At 39.0% G+C, this 23,485-nt stretch overlaps 1 protein-coding gene and 1 long non-coding RNA gene across 7 annotated transcripts in view; one reads left to right on the forward strand and one right to left on the reverse strand.

Annotated features, from left to right (window-relative positions):
* Positions 1–16,449, forward strand: part of APBA1 (amyloid beta precursor protein binding family A member 1) — an 88,306-nt gene extending 71,857 nt beyond the window's left edge. For 3 of the 6 annotated variants that reach the window (XM_054053867.1, XM_054053864.1, XM_054053865.1), the window contains 8 exons: positions 600–632; positions 1,731–1,817; positions 2,383–2,568; positions 5,407–5,586; positions 6,405–6,617; positions 10,125–10,244; positions 10,896–11,036; positions 12,875–16,446. In XM_054053867.1, the coding sequence (XP_053909842.1) occupies positions 600–632; positions 1,731–1,817; positions 2,383–2,568; positions 5,407–5,586; positions 6,405–6,617; positions 10,125–10,244; positions 10,896–11,036; positions 12,875–12,946 (1,032 nt within the window). In that variant the 3' untranslated portion in view covers positions 12,947–16,446. Of the gene's footprint in view, positions 1–599; positions 633–1,730; positions 1,818–2,382; positions 2,569–5,406; positions 5,587–6,404; positions 6,618–10,124; positions 10,245–10,895; positions 11,037–12,874 lie in introns of all 6 variants that reach the window. The other 3 variants (XM_054053869.1, XM_054053863.1, XM_054053868.1) reach the window with 3 other exon arrangements.
* LOC128850359 (uncharacterized) lies at positions 5,595–22,011 on the reverse strand. Its single transcript, XR_008447703.1, has 3 exons — positions 21,824–22,011; positions 19,190–19,336; positions 5,595–6,133 (listed from the first exon to the last, which is right to left on the reverse strand). It is a non-coding gene; the product is annotated as an uncharacterized LOC128850359 (long non-coding RNA).
* Between the last annotated feature and the right edge of the window lie 1,474 nt (positions 22,012–23,485).

The following is a 23,485-nucleotide window of genomic DNA, read 5'->3' on the forward strand; positions in this document are numbered from 1 at the left end:
AACATTGCTGTGGGCATATTTGCATAGAAGGAGGAGGAAATGGAGGTGAAAGTTAGTTTCTGTATTTTTGTTTTTCCACGAAAAAATGGTGTCATCTTTGGGAGGATATTTTTTGAAGACTGTTTCAGTGTGAGAGCATTAGGAAACTTGAATATAAGTTCTTTACATCTGAAAAAAGCTGGAATGATACTGGATAAGACTATTTTCTCACCTTTTACTCTGGTGTTGGTTCAAAAGAAGTAACCTCATGGTTTACCTTGCTATAAATGAAAAGGAGCTCAAACAAGAAACAAACCCACAAAACACACCATGTTTGTTGTGAGTAACGTTTTAAATGGGGAAAAAAACCCTTTTATAGTCTTCCTGACTCTTTCAGTGCTGTTTCTTTAATTTTTTAAAGTAATTGTGCTAAACATGGTATTTTAAATTTTTTTAAGCTAGAAAAAGAAAAGGAGGAAATTAATCCAAGGAGAGAATAGTTTAGAACAGCTAGTAGTCTGAGAACCCTGGCATTAGCATGCAGATTCCTGCTTGACTTGGAGTCTCTGTAAATTCCTCTCTAACTATTCTCCTGTCTCTGTTTGTTCCACGCTAAGCAGATGGCCCAGAAATTAGCCAAAAGCAGGAAGAAGGTGCAGTACAAATTCCATCAGCTTGATGTTATGCCTGTTCTTTTGTTTTCTGGGATGATTTTTTACCTTTCTTTTTATTTTGTGTTTTTATTTTCTGCATCCAGCAAGTTTTTTTAGATTTATTTCTGAGCCATCATACAAGTTGACATTTCTCAGAAATCAGTTGCCCGATTGGCCATTTTTTGTTGCTTATCATTAGCCATTTCATTTAGAAATAGAGTAAAGACTGGATTTATCAAATGGTTACAAGCGGTACCCAAAATGCGTACTAAAGAAGTAGGACTGACACGACAAAGGTTGTAAGTCTGTAAAATGATAGATTAAAATTGTCTTTTTTTTTTTTATCTTTCTCTAAGAGTGCTTTTTTTGATTTATAGATGTGTCAAATTGCTGGATGCAAAAAAGAATCAAGTTTATGTATATACACACAGTAATATGCTGAGATTGACTCATCTTAGTAATAATTTTTAATGGAGTTTTTAAGTGTCTTTTAATATATGTAATTTTTAAAAGATTTACAAGCATTTGCATTCTGTTAACAAAATATGACTTCTAAAGTGGATTAGTGCTTGAATCATATGTTGTCTAACTGTCAAGGACTTCTTACCAGAACTGCACTATGGATTGCTTAAACTATACCCACCTGTGGTACAGTTTTTTCCACTGGTCCTGACAAGCACTGTTACCCCATGTAGAAATTCCTTGGGCAAGAGATGCTGTTAGGCCCTCCTGTGGCTTATGTGAAAAACCTTCTATAAAATGGGATTCATAGTGTGGAGAAAATGGGAGAACGATTTTGATTTTCATGAAATCTGTGTATAGTTCGTGTTGCAGTTGGGTATAATTTTACTGAATGGGAAAAATATCAGGGAAGCTTTTATGGGGTTAACAACTTTTCAAATAATATCCAGTTCACTTTCATATATATGTATGTAGTTCCCATATCTTTGTGTATATCTTTAGCTTCTGCAGTCTAATACTCTGTCTTGCACTGCTGTTCTGGTGACTGTGTCTTAGTGCACCCCTGTTTGTGAGCTAACATCATTAGTAAGTGTGTTTCCTAATGGGTTCGTTTCACCCTAATCCATTTATTTGCAGGCTCCAGAAGGTGAATCTCAACCAATGACTGAAGTGGATCTCTTCATTTCCACACAGAGAATAAAAGTACTAAATGCAGACACACAGGTATAGACAAAAATACTTTGTCAGTATTTTGGTAGTAGACTACTGACGTAGACTTTCACCTATCTGCCAAAATTTGTTCTTCAAATGTGCTGGGTCTTGCACTTCCCTCTGGGATTTCCTTGTGAGAAATCCATGCTCAAGATCGGTGTCATACATACAATTACTCTGGTGTATCTTACTGTAGAAGTGATTAGAATTTGTGAGTCATCTAATTGCAGTCAGCTCATTTGTTACGTGCCAGGTGTTGATTGTGCCCCAGCATAGCCTAAAATGCCTAGTTGTGGTAATTTAAAGTTCATAGTTCTTTGCACGTACATGCTTGGGATATTCAGGTTCTGATATTGAGGTCTTCGTGGGCTTTTCCACAGAAAACAGAACTTTAATTTGTGAAACTTGCTCTTTGCTGTTGTTTTGGGAAGTGAAGGTCTTGTGTTCTGTTGGTGTAACAAGTATTAGAGCCTTCACTTAACAAGAGTCTTATATTGCCATTTGTTTGTTTTTGTAATACTAGATGTGCAATAAGAACTTCCTTTACAGAGCTGTTCATGTTTTTTGTATCCTTCAGGAAACCATGATGGATCATCCCCTGCGGACCATTTCTTACATTGCTGATATAGGAAATATAGTTGTTTTGATGGCTCGTAGGCGAATGCCACGGTCTAACTCCCAGGATAACGTGGAAGCATCTCACCCTTCCCAAGATGGAAAGAGACAATACAAAATGATTTGCCATGTCTTTGAGTCTGAGGATGTAAGGAATTACTCTGTTTTGTCATTTTCTGGGGGTGGAAATATAAGCACGTTGTGGTAGACATGGAAGTCCATTGGAAGTGGTCCTGCTTGTTCATTAACTGCAAGCACGTATTTCATCTAAGCAATGGAACTTGCCTTTTGTTTACATTTTTACACCTGACATTTCACAGAAAACTTCTTCAATGCCTTCCTTTGACAGTGAGAGGAAAATCCAGTTGCCACGGCTTACAAATGTCAGCTCGTATTGTGCGTATGAGAGTGAAAATATATCACAGATGCTGATTTTCCTAGAGAAATTCTAATCTCAACTATTGCATCAAGAATCTTGATGCATCAAGATGCTAAAAATGCAATTTTTTTTTAATTTATTTTTTTGAGGAAGAAACTTCTGTTGGGTGATAGTTGCTAACATCATAACAAAAAGCAAGCGAAGAAAGTTGGTCGTTCATAAAGTATGCTGAATACGCTGAGACATAGCTGAGTAAATTTTAGTCTATGGTGCAGGTTACTAAGTTTACTTGTATAGGACTCAATATCCTGTCTTCACAATCAATGTGCCTAACTTGCTGATTTTACCACTTTTTAAAGCTCAGTAGCTGAAAGCTAAAATCAGACATGCCAGTTTAAAGTGGCTAGATATGCAGTTGTCAGGATCATAATCAAGTTAGCCCTAATAATCTGGGAAAATAAATAGGCCAATTTTAAGTCCTCCAAATAGCAGAGAAGAGTAAGGTGAAAATACCAGTTTCTTGTAAAATCCTTGTGATGTCTTCCGTTCAACAGTGTATCAGCAGGGACTTTGAAATGAGAATGTTTTCTTAAATAAGCAGCTGATTTTATGTATTGATGAATCTGTTCTAAATCCATGTGTACATAAAATATGTGGTTACAGATGTATGTATATATATGGCCCACTGCTGAGGTTAAGTAGTAAGGACAAGACCACTGATAGAAGTAATCTACCAGATGTTGACAGCATAAAAAAATGGATTTTTTTTCTACCCAGAATAACATGTAGTACCCAAATGATTAAGAAAGGATTAGAATGGAAATGTTGTAGCACCTGTTAGCAGCAAGGAGATGACACCCTCAAAGATCCTGTATATCCAATGGCGTAGTACAGCCTGCTTATATTATACAACTCATGTCTGTTTCATTGTCAGTTTTTCTTCTCCTGGGACAGTTGGGTATTTAGAAGAAGTTACCCCTTAACTGACACAGAACCTGTAAGCCCTTAAGCAGTTGTTGGCCAGAGTGTGTCTCTGCTTGGAAGAGCCTTTATCTAAGGAGAGTTGCACCACATTTTCATTTGTATTTAGAGCTGGATCTTCAAAAGACCTGAACCCCAGTGGTGTGCCACATGCTGAGTGTCTAAATGGAAGATACAAGTGTATGAATGCAAAGTCCATGTTTATCTCCTAGGTTACTGAGCTATGGAGGTGTGGTTTTCCCATATTCTTGCTGTCTTTGTTCTTTCTGTCAACACTGGTTTGATCTGAGCATTGGTCAAGCTATCGGCCTTTTCAGCACCAGCAATCATTCTACTCTCATCAGCAGGTTTAGTGCGAGTTTGAGTTGCTTTAAGACAGTCAGCTTATTATTTCAGAGTTGTGAACCTTTCTTTTATTAAGGACCAAACTGGACTTTAAATACAGCTGGTAGACCTTATAAAAATACACTTTAGGAGTATTCATTCATCGCCAGCACTCCCTCAGGCCTACTTTGTCAGCTTTGAAGCTCCCCTCTTCTCTTCCCTCCATTCACCGCAGCCAGCACTCTGCTCCAAGTGACCACATCATGGCCAGCTTCTGTGCATTACACAGTGCTTACTGCACATACCACTCCATTGACATGCAGCAGTACTCTGCACCACGCTGTAATGCTCTCCTTTCCTGTCCATCATCCGTCCATACTTCCTCAAAGGGAAGCCATCCCGCTCGTCTGCTGTTTCCTGCACCTTGCATGACCCAAGGCTTTCCCCATAGCTGGCTTGTGCCCAGTTTCTACCTACTGCTGCAGGTGTAAAATAGCTCACGCAGGGAGAAATGCAGTGTAGCAAGTGACACGTTTGGTGGCTTTAGGTGCTGAGAAGGCTGCAGGAAGCAACAGGTGCAGGAAGCTGCACACAGAGGACAGGCTGAGAAGGAAAGAGGCAGGGAACTGGCAGAGTCACGGGAGTTGGAGGGAGGAAAATGAGAAATGTAGAGGAGAGAGGTTGAAAGAGATAGCAGGATTAAGATGTTTGTGACCAATTCCTGTCACTTCAAGGCCTGGGTCTGATCATTAGTTGCTATCCTTTTTCTGTTTCATCTGAAACTGAGGTAGGAGTGTAAGGAGTAGCCATTGTGGATGTGATGGTTTTAAAAGTGGGTAGGAAAAGGAGGAAATACCCTCTTAAATGCAGCTGTGTGTTTTCTAGTAGACATTTTCATTTTCACTGATGACTTGTCAGAGAATGGCATTGCCTCTGCCAGAAGGGAGAGCCATCTGGGAGCTGCATGTGTGGGAAAGATTGTAGATGCAAGCTACAGTCACTGCAGCGTGTTTACCTTTACATTTTTATTAGCAGTTCTTATCTGTGAAAGGATGGCTTTATTTATATTTGCTCATTTTTAATTGATTCCCAAGCTGGATTCATGGCAACATTATATAGGTCTTTCAAATCAACCTTTAATGCACAAATATTTTCTAAACTGGATTTTAGTAACTTAGAACTTCTAGGTTCATCTGCTTGACTTGATGACTCATTTTACACTGCAACTGTAACAGAGAAACAGTTAGCAGACAAAACCATGGCAATGTTTCACGTTTTTCTTTTCTCTGGCAACTGCTACAGGCACAGCTGATTGCACAGTCCATAGGTCAAGCTTTCAGTGTGGCCTACCAGGAATTTCTGAGGGCAAATGGAATCAACCCAGAAGACCTTAGCCAGAAGGAATATAGTGACTTGCTCAATACCCAGGACATGTACAATGATGACCTGATTCACTTCTCCAAATCTGAAAACTGCAAAGATGTATGTCTCATTTTTTTCCATAACAGAATTAAGCTACTCTGTACCAGTTGTGGGCCTATTCTGGCAGAAATCTGAAAACCATTAATAATTCTTATAATTGACCTCAGTAAATATCCTGGAATATCCTCCCAAGTAGAACGCCCTCTCATCAGTTCTGTTTCAAAGGCAAACAGTGAAACCAAACTTTATCAGCAGTCAAATGATTTACCATGTGTTTGTGTTATATTTACCAAACAATTCCCACGTTTGACCTTGTATGTTTATTAAATTATTTTAAAACAGATTAACAGAGTAATGCAACTTAACACTACAGTAAACAATATAACATTTATAGAGGCAAAAGTATTGATGAAAGTGGCTGATTCCAGATTTTAAAGGATTTTATTTGCTGAAATGATTTGCAGCTTATTTAATAAAGATGAACCAGCACACCACTGCGACACCCAGGCAGTGGTTTTCCAGTCCATAGTTATAAACTCTTGTCATCTCTTCCTGTTTAGCTTTGTCCACCGAAGCTTATGACATCAGTTTCTTCCACTCCAGATTCCTGTTTTATATGCAGAAATAAGTTGTTAGGGGTGTTTTGCAGTAAGCAAAATCTATAATATGTAGCGTTATTTCATGTTTGAATATAGATAAAATGTAGTAAAATGTGTACCCTATTTTGTTTTGCCTTTGAATTAGAAACACAGGTTGCTAATCAAGGAGGTGTATGTGTGGGTTGGTTATATGAGTGTTGCAGGGGAGGGAAGAGCATTGTCAGTTCTGCAGGTGTGAAGATTTTTTTTTTTTTTTAAACACTTTTTCTTATGATACAGGTTTACATTGAAAAGCAAAAGGGAGAAATCCTAGGTGTAGTGATTGTGGAGTCTGGCTGGGGATCCATTTTGCCTACAGTTATCATAGCCAATATGATGCATGGAGGACCAGCAGAGAAGTCTGGGAAGCTGAACATAGGGGACCAGATCATGTCCATCAATGGGACCAGTTTGGTTGGTTTACCACTCTCAACATGTCAAAGCATCATAAAGGTATGGAGAATTTTTTCTGGAAGTTAAATATTTTTAAAAGGTTATATAATAGAGAAACAGAACGTATAGAATTTTTAAGTAAATTCTCACCAAATGTTTGTATAGCACTTTCCATTTCATAATATTTAAACTACAGTGGGAATTCTCCTACACCAGTTTTCTGACTCCCAGTTAGTGAGCTGTGCCATTTGATGCATAGACAAGGTCTCTGCAGAACTTTACTCAACAGGAGACTTCTTCGTTCAGAAGAAAGATATTACCAAATATACATCTGAAGACACTTAAAATTTTATATGACAAGTAGAGGCACAGGTGCCTAATACTGCCCTAGGCCATATTAGTTGTTTAAATGCCTCCTAGTGTCTGATTGATATAGATGTGATTATTTTTGTTGTTTATGATTGTTCTTAAAGCTTTTAAGCTTTGAATTAAAGTCATACTTATCCTCTGTAGAAACTTTGCCTGAGTTATTTGGTTTTGTGATGATTCTCTTTCAGATGGCTAAATGGGATATTTTAATTAGAAGAGCCATCTTCTACTTGTCAGAAAAGTATGTGACCGCAAAAAGCATGCGGATCAGCTGGAACTAAACAGTGTCTTTAGAACAGCTGTAGCATACTAGGAAATGAGTATTAAACCTGTTTTAAAATCTGAATTTCTAGAGCTGGAAAGATGCATCACTAGGGAATATTTGAGATTAAACCATATGGACTTTGTTATTTATCAAAATAACCTCACAGTATAGGGTTTTGTATTTTGTACCTTTTTTTAAATTGCAAAGTAAGTTTTGCACTTACAATGTAAATTTACAAAGTAAAAAAAATTACGAAGTTTTTTTTTTTCTCCATGGATTAGTTTATTAATACTTGAACTGAGATGTTTGCTATAAAGACTTCCCATTCTGTTTTCCAAAATATGTTAGTGCTGAGTTCTGATGACTAATAGATGCATAAGTCACTGAGCCAGCCACTTGGAATTCAGAAATGATAGCCTGTAAGTATAGCATACTAAACACATGGCAAAAATAGTGTTACAGTTGTGAAAGAAGGAAGGAAAAAAAATAAATCATATTAAATATCTTTGTTACACCTTCAATGGAACAAAACTCCTTGCAAGTTTAGGCTTTTCCTGTTAGCCATACTTGTTTCTTGTCCGACAACAGTTTTATTTCTAAAACTGTGATGAGTTACACTTTTCTGATTCAGAGCCTTTACAGGTAGAGTTCCAGTGTGCTCACCTGTACTTCCTTAAAACAGAAACAACCAGCTTTGCTGTTTCCAGCTTCTACAGACCTTTCTCTTCCTTGCTGATACTTACTCCTGTTGCCACAAAAACTGCTAGCAATTTATTTTGTCTTTCTAAGGAGAAGATAGCCTATATGTCTGTGGGTCTTCATAACTATACATCTAGGTCTGTTCATATAGCACTCCGGTAACAACTATATGTACCACCAAGTGATCTAAACACACGTTTAAATGTGGCAGAAATATCTCAGGATTTTGGATTTTGGATTTCTTTAGCATGCTGTAAGGACTCCTATGAAAAGATGAGAATATTATGTAGATATAAATAATATCTTGCAAGCACTTAAAGTAAGATAATTTCACTATTATAGGTGTAATCTCTGCTAATGATTGACTGTAAGCCAACTGGAAACTGACAGAGCTCAGAAGTTTTCCATATGCGGTGGTTATTCCCAATTATATTATGCTACTTGTATGTTTTTCAGAAGCATCTGGTGCTGGCTAGTATCAGAAGGAGACTCAGGGACTAGATAAGCAAATAAGTTGGTCAAATGATGGAAGTGTTTTGTTTCTGATCAGTTTACATTATCAGTCTGCATAATACTGGAAATTAGCCACTTTTGAAATATAAGCGCTTCCTGTAAAATCAGAAAATTATTTTTTGTAAACCACGTTACTATTTTTTTTTTTCAAGAATACATATAAATAACTTGCACATCTATCAGGGAAGTGAGAGCACGATGATACCCTTTTGAAAGCGTGTAACCTAAGTCAATTCAGATGACTGAAGTTAGGCACATAAATTCCTTATGGAAATGGGCATCTCCAGTACTCTGCCATGATTTCTGCCTTTCTGGATCTAGAAAGCTGAGGAAAAAAACGCTCAGACTTCTGAGTGAACATCATAACCTGAACTTAGTACGGGTTGATTAGTCTCTGTCTTCTGCTATGTGTGTTATTGTGAAGACCAGCATGTAGATGATGAATGCCCCTTGAGCTTGTGTGGTGTGTTATTAACTCCTCAATGGAATGGAGAAATCTGTAGTCAGAGAAGAGATGGAATTTGGTCATTCTTTCTGGTGAGAGTGGAGTGGAGGCAGTTACCCTAGCCATGTGCTTTGTCATTTTCTGTTCCCATGTCCATTCTCTTGGAACCACTTTCAATAGTGAGCCATGTTGAGCTCAGCACTGTGTGAAAGAGAGGGCAGCTATTTTCCCATGAGATGATTGCATCCATTTGAAGGCACTGACAAGGAGAGAGACAAGAAAAAAGGCCGTTCAACCTGGGATGGCAGTCTTGTTATTGAAGTCACTGCTGAATATAGAGTTTAGCTCAACAGAATTAGCAGCAGTGAACTGGCTGCAGAGACTTTGGTGTATTACTTTATCTATTGCAGAAATTATTTTTCAGAATTAACCTTTTGAAGTTGGTGTCAGACATCTGTTGGTTGCAGGGGGGGACAGATTTCAATTGTACATATAAAAGGTATTCAGAAATAGGTACTGGAATTCATAGGTGGTGTATTCATTTAGGTGGTAGTTGCTGTATTCTTCATGAAGCATTTCTTTCTTGGTGTGGGTTTTATTTATGTATTTATTTATGGCTAATCATTTATGTCAAGGAAGCATTTCAGAAAAATATCTTAACAGTCGCGAAAATGGTACTTGAAGTTGTACACGGGATCAGATTGTGTTTGTCTGTGTTTTTACATTTGACTTTTCATGGAGCCATACAATTACAGTCTCTGAGGCTAGCAGTCACCACTGAAGCTGGTCTATAACAACGTTGTGAGGCTTAATGTAGAGCAAGTTGCTTGGGGCTGTTCCCACTAGGGCACAACTCTGTGGCTGTATAATCCACAACCTGTCTGGGTAATCTGTTCCAGTGTTTTACCACCCTGACATATCCCATTGGGGAAGCCACATATTTGTAACTATCTTCGCTACTTATTTAAATTTTTATTTTCTGTACACAGTCATTGGCTTTTTTGGTGAGCTGCTTCAAAAGAAGAAGTTGCTGACAGGAAGCTGTCTTTTTTAAAACAACTGTGTCAGCTTCTTGGCAAGAAAAATTTGATATTTTATCACTCATTTCACTGAAGATTCTGATGTCTGGCTTTAAGTGATCAAATTCTGTTACAGTGCATACAAAGAGCTGTTTATTCAAGGCTGTTCCCGTTACACTTCTCTCCCACCCCAGAGGTTACATTAAATGTTTCTTTCTGTCTTTGCCAGAATTTTTCATGGTGTATTCTTTTCACAGGGTTTGAAAAACCAGGCCCGGGTTAAACTGAACATAGTTAGGTGTCCTCCTGTAACCACAGTCTTGATCAGAAGACCAGACCTCAGATATCAGTTGGGCTTCAGTGTGCAGAATGGGATTGTGAGTAGCTTCCACACTTTCTGGTTAAGCTTTAATATACATTAAACTTCTTATCTGTTTGTGGGTAACTGTCAGTGTAGGAAGAGGGAAGCTGCCATTTTTTCCCTTACAGCAAGCTCGACTTTGCACATGTGTTATGTCCAGAATATAAAAACTGAGTCCTTTTTTTTGTCTGCGACTCCACTTACTTCACAGCTTCAAAGGCAACCAGAGGAACAGAAAAACTCCTTTAGGTTAGAGAAAAAAAATGTGTAGCAGAGGCTGCTTTCAATGTGGATCATTCATGTCTCTAACCAAGCTATTGCATGATCTCAAAAGAAAAAGACTGTCCTTGATCCTCGTTTGTTGTAAGGCATACTAATCCTGAATATTGTTAAGCTGTGCTTCTTCATACATTCTTAGATTTCCAAACTACAGCACGTGACATACAATATAAGCAGTATTTTCTGATAGTTTTTTCTGCTTTTGGAAGAGAACATCCAGTATTACTTCTCACTAACAAATTTTACTTTGAATCAGGGATTGATTACATTTTAGAATTCGTTGCAAACCTCTCTGTTTAAATGCTAATTTCAGTTACTGGGAAAAAATGGGTAATTAAAGCCTCTGTTACTTATCCAGACTGTGATAAATTCATCCTTTCCTTTCCAGATCTGTAGCCTTATGAGAGGAGGTATAGCAGAGCGAGGAGGTGTGCGTGTTGGCCATCGAATCATTGAAATCAATGGACAAAGTGTTGTAGCAACGCCCCATGAGAAAATCGTTCACATTCTCTCAAATGCTGTTGGTGAGGTAAGAGCAGGCCATGTATCTGGGAAATATAACACATTTCATCACTGTTATCAGGAATAACCAGTAGAAAACAGTAACAAGTGCTGTCCCTTATGGGACCGTACTAGGACCAATACTTTTAAATATCTTCCTCAGTTACGTAGATAGTGGGATTGAGTGCACCTTCAGCTAGTTTGCGGATGATGCCATTCTCAGTGGTGTCGTTGATAAGCTTGAGGAAGAAGTTGCCATTAGAGAGACCTTAACAGGCTTGAGGAGTGGGTCCATGTGACCCTGATGAAGTTCAACAGGACCTTGTGCAAGTTTCTGCACTGGGAATGGGGCAAACCCATATCAGTACAGACTAGGGAATGAATGAATTGAGAGAGCCCTTCAAAGGAGGACTTGAGGATACTGATGGATGAAAAATTTGGAATGAGCCAACAATGTGCACTTGTAGTCCAGAAAGATGATTGTATCATGGGTTGTGTCAAAAGAAGCATCAACAACAGGTTGAGGTGGTTCTACACCTCTGCACTCATGAGACCCCACGCAGAAGTGGCCCACACGGGCTCTGGGGAGACCTTACTGCAGCCTTTCGATATATAAAGCTTTTCAATATTTCAAAAAATATATATATATAAAGAATGGCTTCTAATAAAGATGGAGAGAGACTTTTTACCAGGGCTTGTAGTGACAGCAAAGGGGCAATGATTTTAAGCTAGAAGAGGGTAGATTTAGCTTGGATGTAAAGAAGAAATTTTTTGCCGTGAGGGTGATGCGGCACTAGTACAGGTTGTCCAGAGAATTGTGAGTGCCTCATCCCTGGAAGTGTTCAGGGCCAGCTTGGAAGGTGCTTTGAGCAATCTGATCTTGTGATAGATGTCTCTGCCTGCAGCAGTGACATTTGGACTAGATGATCTTCAAAGGTCTCTTCCAGCTCAAACTTGTCCATAAATCTGGGGTTCTACCTCTATTAGTCTGTTGGTATTAAAATCTAAAAAGTGGAAGTAAGAGCCAATAATCTTGGTTTAGCCCTTAGCCAGCAGCCTAACAGTACACAAGGGCTCTCTCACTCCTCCCAATCTGGACAGGGAGGCAGCTCAGAAAAGAAAAGGAAAAGTTGTGGGCTGAAATAAAGAAATTTTTAACAGAAAAATAAAAGAAGATAATAAGATAATAAATACAACTGTTCACTGCCTGATATTTAGCCCCTCCCACACAGCAATTTCAGTGAGTGCAGCAATAGCAGTGAGCAGATAGATCACAGTGAGCACAGCAAAAGCAGAACACAGAGCACTGAATGCGGAACCGGGATCACTTTCTGCCCCCCTAGCCAAATTCTTGTTTTTCATACTGAACATGATGTTTTGCTACTGAATATTCTGTTGGCCAGTTTGGGTTAGCTGTCCTGACTCTGCACCTGTACACTAGCAAAACATGGGAAACTAAAAGAAGTCCTTGATAACTTAGCCACAGCTAAAACCAACAGTGATATTTTTCCACATTCTTCTCATATTAAATATAAAACACAGCAGTTGCTGGGAAGAAAATTAACTCTCACAGCTGAAACACGGACGCTAACAAACCATTTCTTTTGTCATTCACCTGTAGTTCTCCTATGTCTTAGAAGAACCCTAATCTGAAAATATGAAGTGTCCATGGTTTTAGATGGTTCTTTGATGGTAGACATACTGTTTCATAAAATCACCACCTGCAATACTTTTATTATAAAGTATGAAAACTGTCAGGGTTTATCTTTCTCTTCTGTCTTGCATGACGTTAGCTAGTTCCTTCACCAATGCTCTGCTATAGTATGCATGTTAGGAACACGGATTAACTTGTTGTATTTTCTTTAGATTCATATGAAGACTATGCCAGCTGCCATGTACAGATTATTGACTGCGCAAGAGCAACCAGTTTACATCTAAAGCCGACACTCACCGTCACAATGTGCATGGAGGATGTTTTTCTGCATTAGTGCTTGTCTCTCTAGTGCTGCATTTCTGTGTCTGCAGAGACATTTCTCTCTCTCTCTTCCTCTCCCTCTCTTTCTATATCTCTCTCTCCCCCACCCCCTCTTCACAGACACAAACACAATGTTTCTCTCCTCCCTCCCCTCTTCCTCTTTTCCTGTATTTTAGGAAGGGGCAAAATAGATCTGTGGGACTATTTCAGTTGCATCTTTTTACAAGTGAAACTTCATGCAGTTTCACATGCAAAACAGGAAAATAACAGCAGCATTGTTCACAGCAGGATTCACAAAGAAGATGGACTCTGCTTCATACTACACAATCAGTTTTATTTTTGTGTCTATAATTTGACAAACTGAGTAAATTAAATGTTGCTGACTGAAAAGTATCTTTACCAAACAGGTAAAAGTACAGGGTGCAAAGTGTTCACTTGGATATCCTGGACGTGAATTTGCTTTTCTTGCCCTGTTTTCCAACAGGCACAGAGCAGAATTTATTGGTTTATGTCTATAGGAAAAGTAGAACACCAAAAGGATAGTTTTGCCCTGAGGAAGAATTACCTGCTTGTGAAGACTCAGTGAACGCTGCTGTTGTTAAATGGACTGTCCAAGCATGCACCCTTTAATTCCCATCTGTCATCAGTTCTTTATGATACTAAGACACCAAAAGGTACTCTGTGAGTTGCTGAAACATGTTACACTTGTATTACCTATGCTAAGTGATTTGGGAGGTATTTTTTATAGCTGCCTCCCCTGCTCTGCCCCCAGGTTTGTAACTCTTTGTTTTCTTCTACTTTATTTTTAAATGCAACATGTCTTTTATAGTCCCGTGCCTATTTTAGAGGTTAAAGGAGGGGGGTAGGATCTTTGAATATATACAAGAGAAATATGAAGGGGCTTTCCTGATTAGCTACACTTTTTCTAGGCTCTTAATTCTGAATTTGGTGCACGCAACCATGTGTGCCAGTGTATATAGACATTTTTAAAATTGTGCTTGCTTATTTATGAAATTTGAATATTAGAGATCTGCACAGTATTCTAAGTAATTTTGTTCTCTGAGCCAGGTTTAACATATATTTTTGTCCAAAGTCCTGTCTAATTTTATTGACTTGCTCTTTAGTTCATGATACAGGTAACAGTTGAAAGGATGAAGTGGGAATAAACTTATTTATTTTGTTATATAATTTAAATTGTGATTTTTTTTTTCTATGTATATGACACTTAATGGGGATATATGTGTACTATATGCACTTGTATGCAGACTGTGAGCTGTAGGGATGTATGAAATCTAGAGTTTGATTGGCCTCTAACTTGCATGCTCGAGACGAAAGGGGGAAAGGGATTGGGTTGAGCTTTTTTTTTTTAAGAATTAAAAAACCCAAACCCAGAAGGAGTGGCTTTTCTTCGTAGTCAGAGGAAGATTCTCCATTCTCTGTGGTTCTCTGATAAACTTTTTATCAGGACGGTATACTGGTGTTTATGCTGAAATTAAATCATGCATTTGTTCCAGTCTGATAGATCAATTTCTTTTAGAGAAACAGTTTCTGCTGTGTTTTACTGTGATAGGAAGACTTAGGGAGATGAGAACAGGAGGAGGGCACACACAGACACACACCACTCCAACTTTGCAAATGGGCTGTTGGTCATAGTCGCTTGTTTCTCAGTTGCGGGATCGACTCTGCAATGTAAGCATTGTTTGCAGTGCAGTAATGGTACCTAGACTTTACAATGGAGATTCATGGAATTAGGTGTGTGTGCCTGTGCATTCTTGGTGCTGAGTGCCATTGAGCACTCTTGCCAGGGATTGGTTTTTGGCTCTCAGAAATGGTGGATATACATGGGCTGATCAGAGGTAGAAAATAAACTTTGTATTTTAGCTGGCAGTAAATATTTAGGGGATATAATGAAGTGGTGCATAAACTATTGTAGTAAGTGAATATGTTTCAGTGTTGAAATTAATGTATAATGACTTGATTTTTACTGCAGTTCCTGTTGTTATAAAATTTAATCCCAATCTCCAGAATAGCGGATTGCACAAGAGAGCAGTGTTAGTATTCCAGGTTAGTACTTACCTCTGCTACCTGACTGATGCAATTAGATAGTGAATGAATTGTGAGTATATTGTTTAACTGTAGACATCTGTTTTATTTGAACTTTTTTCCAGAACGTTACATATATAAAGTATTATATGTAAATATGATACATTATCATGTACAATTTAGGAGATCATATTCATTGCAGCCTTTTCATAAGTTGCCTGAGGAAACTCAGTGAACATTTAAAGACACGAGTCACCATGCTTCTGGTTCCTGCTGTGTTTATACCCTCAGCCTAATTTGTTTCTGTGGTCATGTCCAGTTCATGCTGTGGGGTCTTTAAGTCACCTCAGTGGGAAATGATGAAGACCTGAACATGCAAATATATCTTGGGATGAAACAACTGTTTCTTTGAAAATCTTGCAGCTAGGATTCCATGAAATTACTGTCACTTGAATGCTTGAACAGTTCATGGTAAACAGATGCTTAACATTAAGCAAACAAATTCTTTCAGGATCAGTCTGTAGCAAAAACTCTCCGTTTTTCCAATTACAGCGTGTGCATGAGGTTTCTAAACTAGGAGGCCCACAGTAAGGTACATTCTAAACTAGGAGGTGTGCACACTTCTGATAACAGTCTTGTAAACAATCCCATTTTACTTTGTAAAGGGAGTCTCAAGAAAAAGGAGCTTGAAAGGGAAAGCTGGCAGTTCTCTAGACTGTTGCAGCAGTTTGTTAGCTTACATATGTGAATTTTTAACAGATTCACAGGAATGAACTGCTGGTTTACATTCCTTGTTCAGTGACAGACCTGAATTCTTTTTCATCCTTGCTGCTTCATACAGTCTAATTAACTCTTCAATGTTTACATTAAGGATGAACATCCCTTTTTTATTGGCACATTCACACATTTGTTTTGAATCTTGGCACTCAATGGGGATTTCCAGATTTGCTTGCTTTCCTTGTTTTCTAAATAAAATGTATTTCTGAAAACAGCAATGTGCTTGAGAACTCTTGTACATATATAGCGCAGTACCTAGACTATGAAGTTGTACTATTGTTCTGTAAAGAGGGTAACTAGAAATTATTATAAAGAGTTGGGAAAAGTATAGTATTGTATTTGTAACAATATTGTTCTTTGTCAACATTTAATTATCTCTATATATAAACATATATATAAATACATGTGAGCCTGGAATGTTGATACTGCACATCTACTGAATGTAATTCCTCTGATGTTTTTTGCCACAGGTCTTTGACCTCTGTAATGAAGCTGCAGTGGTTTGATATAGGGGGGGAAGAAAGGGGAAAGAGGAGTGGGCTTTTTATTTTGGGTGGGACAGAGTGGGGGGTTTATGGCCAGCTGTTTTGTTGTGATGTATTTACTGTGCTATACTCCTTTATTTAACAGAGCACTAATGTCTGTAAGATTTGCAACAATAAAATACAAAACAAAAATACCTCAGACAAGGCTGAGAGTTTACTCATACTGGTATAGGGGTTGGCTTGCCCTGAAGCTGATTTCCATGTTTAAGGTTGCATCTCTGGTTTTGCTACATGAGATATCACATGTTTGAATCTTCCAAAAATACATTATTCAAGATGCCTTTTAAGTGACGGCAACAATATTTCGTTGTCTGAATAACTTCAAATATGGTTTTTTTCAGAAGTGAGGCCTCACTAAAAACTCTTTACACTTACTGCCATTTCTGAAACCACTATTTTTCTTCAAAGGTTGTCAGCATAAGTCCTAATACCATTTAAATAAATAAATACAAAGTAGAATTGTAATATACATGTCCTTAGAGTAAATCCTGGAATTCCTGTCCTAAGGTTAAAAAATATTTGTATAATGAATGTTGAGTTGTGAAAAACATGATGTTATATGAAGGTCAACCAGCAAAAGCCAACAAAGGAACATTTCTTCAAGTGAGAGCTTGTAGGATTTTCAGTGCTGCTTTGGTTGTTATGAGTACTTTGAAACTACAGAAATTAAAACATACACCATATTTGATTTGGAAGACTCTGAACACGGGCCTTTGGCAGGTGAGTGGCTGTTCAAAACATGAAGTGCAAATATTGACAGCATGGGAGGATGAAGTATTTCACCTTATTAAATGATGAATTGGAGAAATTTTGAAGTCTTTGGTAAATGGTGGAGCACACAGGCTGAGATTGCTTTATGTTTCCCTCTGTGCCACCACCCTCCTGTTTATCACTGTTCTGGATAAAGCTTTGCACACAGTTCCAGCACCCTGTAGTGCCTTGCAGGCTGGAAAGGTGGTGCTGATACTTTGTGTGGGGACTGACAGTGTCTGGGAACAGGACTGGGATTTTGATTTAAATAAGTGTTCAATGCAGGAGCTTACGGTGGCAATCCTGACCTGAAGAATGTTGTGCATTGAGGGGCTGGTAATCTGTGTGTCAGGTAACCTGAGTGGGCCCACAGTGTGCTGTGTTGCTTGGTGCTGCAGATTCTCTGGGGTGCTGTGGTGGAAGTTGATAGAAAGGAAAGAAAATGAATGGTATAGCAGGGGTATAAAAACATTCCACAAAAACTAGTGTCATCCAGATAGCCATGCTCCCTATGTTTTGAAGTGAATTATTGATACTAACATGCCTGTTCCTCACTGACATTTTGTGAGTGCTAATATCTACCAGCAGCTAGTATGGGGATTCTAGTATCCTCTAATAAAAATTACAAAACTCTGAACTAGTGGATTTTTAAGATTTTCAATAGAATCAAGGACACTGCAGTCACACCAGCAGTTTTCCCACAGCGACTGAATTGTATCACTGATGATGAAGTAGCTGACATATTTCATCGGCTCTCCGCTTTGGTTTTTATGTGTTGAGTGGTTGGGGCTTTTGATGCTATAAGGAGTGAGAAAGGGGGAGAAATTTCTAAGCCAACACCAAATATTCAAGCTAATTTTGCTTTTAATTGCTCACAATGGTAACTGTCCTTGCAAGCTTTCAGATGCCAGTGTACAAATACACTGAGAAATCCTATGTGCTCCTTCCTTCTCATCTTCCACCATCCTTCCCCCCCCTCCCCAAATTAGCAATGCATCTTACAGACCCTGTTTGCAGATGACACCAAGCTGAGTGGTGCAGTTGCCACACTGGAAGGACAGGATGTCACCCAGAGGGTCCTAGACAGGCTGGAGAAGTGGGCCTGTGTGAATATCATGAGTTCAACAAGACCGAGTGCAAGGTTCTACACCTGGGTCAGGGCAATCCCTGATTTCAATACAGGATGGGGGATGATGCAATTGAGAGCAGCCTTGTGGAGAAGGGGGTGTACCTGGGGGTGCTGACTGAGGAGAATCTCAGTATGAACCAGCAATGTACACTCGCAGCCCAGAAGGCCAACAATGTCCTGGGCTGCATCAAAAAAAGTGTGGCCAGCATGTCGAGGGAGGTAATTCTGCCTTTCTACTCCACTCTCGTGAGAACCCACTTAGTGTATTGTATGCAGCTCTGGAATCCCCAATGTAAGAAGGATATGAAGGTTGAAACAGCTCCAGAGGAGGGCTACAAAGGTGATCAGAGGAATGGAGCCCCTCTGCTCTGAGGACAGTCTGAGAGACTGGGGTTGTTCAGTCCATAGAAGAGAAGGCTCTGGGGAGACCTTACAGTGGCTATCCAGTACCTGAGGGAAGCCTACAAGAAGGCTGTGGCGGGACTTTTTGAAAGAGGGTGTAGTGATGGGACGAGGGGAAATGGCTTTAAATTGGAAGGAGGGAGATTTAGATCGGATGTTAGGAAGAAATTCTTCATGATGAGGGTGGTTACGCACTGGCACAGGTTGCCCAGGCAAGTTGTGGCTGCCACCTCTCTGGAGGTGTTCAAGGTCAGGTTGGATGGGGCCTTGGGCAGCCTGATCTGGTGGGAGGTGTCCCTGCCCATGGCAGGGGTCTTAGAACTGGATGATCTTTAAGGTCTCTTCCAACCCAAAACATTCTGTGATTCCATGTGAAACCGTAAAGAGCAGCAAGACTAAGGTGGTGGGTGGAGAGTATTTGGCAAAGCAAACTGCTATAGTGTAGGTACTCTTGGGAGACAGTAACCCATTTCTGCAGCTACTGGGTTCAAAGTACTAACTTTCTGACAGATATTAAGGACACATTACATAAGCACTGACAGACAAAAAAAACAAGTCACCTTGGAGACTTGGGCAGGACAGCACAGGGTCACTCCTAGACTGTCCCTGCAAGGGACTGAAGGCGCTGCTTCCCACTCCTGCAAGCACCAGGCTTCCATTTGAGGATGAAATTCTCGCTCTTCTGGAAGACTCAAGAAGCTCTTCACCTGAGTAATCGGGAATAGTAAAGGTTGAGAAAAGTTGTTAGAATAAAGCAGATCTGTAGAAGCCATTATTAGATATCATACTAGCTTTTTTTTTTTTTTTTGTGCTCTTCCCCCACAGATTTATAATGACTGGACACAAAAGCCTAGACATGCATGCATGTGTGCATATACCCACACTCACTAGTAATGCTGGTCTAAAGCTGGCTTAAACATTTGCAGAAACCTGTTCAGCATTGTAGCAAAATATGGCTTTTCCTAGTATAAACCTCACCTTAAACTACCTGATCAGAAAGAAGGGAGCTACAGCTTTCTGGGAGAGAAAACTAGATCTCGCAGAGCCTGAAATCCTCCTGTTTATAAGCAATTATATCAAGATCTGACAGCATATGGTCACTAAGGTCAGTCACTGCTTGCAATTGGGTAGCTTGTAAATCAGTCACCAGTCCCTATTTAAAATCTTGGGAATTTAAAATCTTGTTTCATGAGGTTCTTTATTAAAATGTATTTTCCTGAGTGATATGTGATATGTTTCATCTTTCCAATTAATCAACATTCATTATTTTCCTTAGAGTGAAATTATATGCTGTGATTCCCACAAGTGCCTTTTACTGAACAGGACAGAATGAAGCTATGTATTTCTCATCCAAGCTGGGTTCTATACCTCCACCTCATGGCACCTGGCATATACAGAAAAAAAAAAAAAGAAGTCTTCTTGCTCATCCAAGAGCAAAACCACTAATTAAAGTAAACAGTCTCTTATTCAGAACATGACAAATGTCTGTGCTGATAACAGAAACGTGCCAGTGTCTGGAGCATTTGAGAAAATTAAGGCTTAGGTGATATGTACTTGTTGAACATAGCACCTTAACTCCTACTCAAATGCAATCTGGAATCTCCAAAAAGAAAAAACAGTGACAGAACATGTATAATGCAGATACCAGCCTCGAACTCCTTAAACTCATTGCCCCTAGGAAGCCTTGACATCTAGAAGATGTAGTGTTAGTTTTCTTTATTAAGATGCTCACTTTCTTCTTTATCTGGATGAGGGTATCGCATTGCATTGCTGTTTGCTTGAAAGGGAAGGTTTTTAATACAAACAGTACCTTAAACAATGACGCACCATAGCTTTTTGGTAAAAAAAAAGAAGCTGAAAAACCAAAACATGACTTTCCTGATTTTCCTTTACAACAGTTACGTTTTCTATAGTATTCTTTTCCTGGTTTCCATTGTCATACCTCTAAGAAGTTCACCTTAGAAAGTGAACATTTTTGCTTTACTGCATAGTGACTATCTGATACCTGCTTAATTCCACTGCAAAACCAAGACTACTGAATGTCTAAAATTAATGTTCATCATTCAGTTCAGCCAATTTTATCCTGCTGAGTATTTTCTGGGGAAAATCACTCATGTTCTGAAAACATTAGTGAAAAGGGATCAGTGATCAGGGCAAAACCCTGACCTAGTCCCACATAGGAGGAGTACATGTTCTCCTGTAGGAGCTAGGAGGCAGTACAGGGGTCCTCTAAAATAACTAGCAATAGGTGTGCTCCACAGTGTATTTTGCTCCTCCCATACTCAGACAGAGCTTTCCAACTGAGGGGAACTTTTCAGCTCGAAAGGTAAGTTATTAATCAAAGTCTTCAGTGAAATTTGCAGCAAGCCACATTTCTAATCAAACATTCTCCTGCTCTTCTGAAATGAAAAGACATCTAACTTATGTTTACCATGCCTCTGTGCAACCTTACATTTATAGTCAAAAAATAAGTTACACTTTAAACTCCTGTTGGCTATACCTGCTCAGAACTGTTCTGGCTCTGCACAGCTTCATAAGGAGGAAGTGGGTCCAGAGGGCAGAACACTTCAATGCCTTCAATTTATGCTTGGTAAATATGAGGCAACAGAATCACATTGGAGCCAAGCATCCTGCAACAAACACCACCAAGCAATTCCACCGGTGTGGCTTTCCAGCTGCAGAAAAATGTCATCTGCCAAACTCCGCTGGCTTTCCCAGTGGAGTTAGCTTGCCCAGAGCTGCAAGAGATTTTCTTAGAAGATGGCAGGAAATCATTCCTTAGGAGTTACACCTCCAATGTGTTCTCACCAGAGCTTCAAAATGTCTTTGTGCAGTATTGTGCCTAGGAATCCATTCCAGTTTTACTTCAGAGATTCAGTTTTGTTTCAAGATATTCAAATACAGGTGGTCATTCAAAATGTGATAGCCTAGATCTGATTTCTGTGAACTAATAAATTCTGAATTGTAACTGAAATTCAGGATACTTCTGATCGCATGTTTTATATTCAGATAGATTCAGTTACAGCTGCACAGAAAAGGGAAATCTCAAGCTAGTGGTTATTTTTATGATCATGCTCAGATAAGAATATTATAGTTGATCAATTCAAAGACCTGTATGAATGAAAAGATTAACCTTACTTCTCAGTTTTCAAAGAGCTCTCTGAAATCTTAAATAAAGCAGAAATCCCACAGACCTTGTGCTGAATCATCTTCTTTTTAGGAGGTCGCTCTGAGAGGGAATAAACAGGAACAGTGGCAAATAGTGATTTTGATAACATAAGTTTACATTACTTCACTAAACCTGGAACAAACTGGTCTGGTCAACAGCAGAGCTGGCAAGGGGACCTTCCCCACACAATCGTCAGAAAAATCTATGACCCAAAGGACCTCAATTTTTCTCTGCTTCTTATTGCCTTTTAAATTGCCAATTTGATACTGAGCAGAAACCTCAAGCAATATACAGAAGTTCACTCTCTGGACCACTGTCAGAATTACAGCTATCACTAGCAGACATAACCCCTCTACAAAGAAATGTTATACAAGTCCTTTCTCCCACAGTTTAGGGCTTCCCTGGACACTGGCTAAAGGGAACAGAGATGACTGTGAAAATTATTTTCTTGTAAATTGAGAGGATAGGGCAGAGTGAATGGAAATGCCTATGGAAGGCTGCTTACAGAAGGAAAAAAATAAAGCTTCCACAAGGAGAACTGGGGAGTACTTTTGTGAAGGGCTCCTATTAAAGTAATAGGAGGAAATGCATGGAGAAATTTGAGGAAAAGAACAGATTTTGTTAACTGGTGAATGTCTTTTTAATCTTAAAAATCAGGGAAATATAACATGTTAAAATATTTTTTATTTTCAGCCTATTTTATCTGCTCCTAAAGCTTCAGATTGAGTTTGGACTACAATGGAGACTGAGGGTCCATTGACACTACTTCTTCACATTTTTCCAGTATGTTTGTGCTGAGCTTACATTCAAGTAGGCCACAAAATTATATACTTCTCGAACCTTACTTTTGTTTTTAAACATGCCCGATCTGGCCTACCCAGCTCAGTCATGCCTTGAAAATAAATGTTGAGTCCAAGAATTAGAACAGTTACCTTGAAAAGCACTGCATCCTGTCCCTTTCTATAAAAGTTGTTTTCTAAATGTGCATTTGTCAATATGTTCTTTTATTTCTTAATTTCCACTTTCTCTTTTTATGTAAGCAAGGCAAATTCTTGTGTTGGTCAAAAAGCCATCAGCTTTTTGAAATGATGAAAGTAGGTAATGGGAGTCAAAGGTTTTTCAGGGAGCCCCACAGCCAAAAGACTGCTGCGGACCATGGAGAGGCTCTGTACTTGGCCACCTCTCGACCAGCTCTGCATTCATACATTAGCTGAACAGCAGCATCAGGACTTTGGCCTCCTGGAAACTTTGGTATTTCAATAGCATGAACTCATTCAGTGATTAAGAAAAAACTGTTGGCAGCACATGGGTCCAATTTGAGACACCTGTTGAATTCAAGAATACACAATTGAATAAGTAGATCTGTATTTTGGCAAATGCATCTAGTGTCCAGATGGTTCCTTAAACTGGACTGGGATAGGTGTCTAGATACAAGTTTCTTGGTTTGCTGCCCCACATAGTTTGCTTATTCCCTTGAATTCACAGGCCTCATAACACTTCATATTTTATTCTTCTGCTGGTAACTAGGCTGCAACTGATAGTGGCTGTGTGCCAATCCTGAAAAATAACTTAATCACTAATGCCTTAATCATAAAATAACAAGTTTAGGATTTGAACAGACATTTCTAATGCTAGTTTGTGTTCACAGCAGAATAATGCAGGCTGACCCAAGTCATAAAGTAACCAA

This window comes from Cuculus canorus, chromosome Z, assembly GCF_017976375.1.
Source record: "Cuculus canorus isolate bCucCan1 chromosome Z, bCucCan1.pri, whole genome shotgun sequence".
In the NCBI taxonomy this organism is placed as follows: domain Eukaryota; kingdom Metazoa; phylum Chordata; class Aves; order Cuculiformes; family Cuculidae; genus Cuculus; species Cuculus canorus.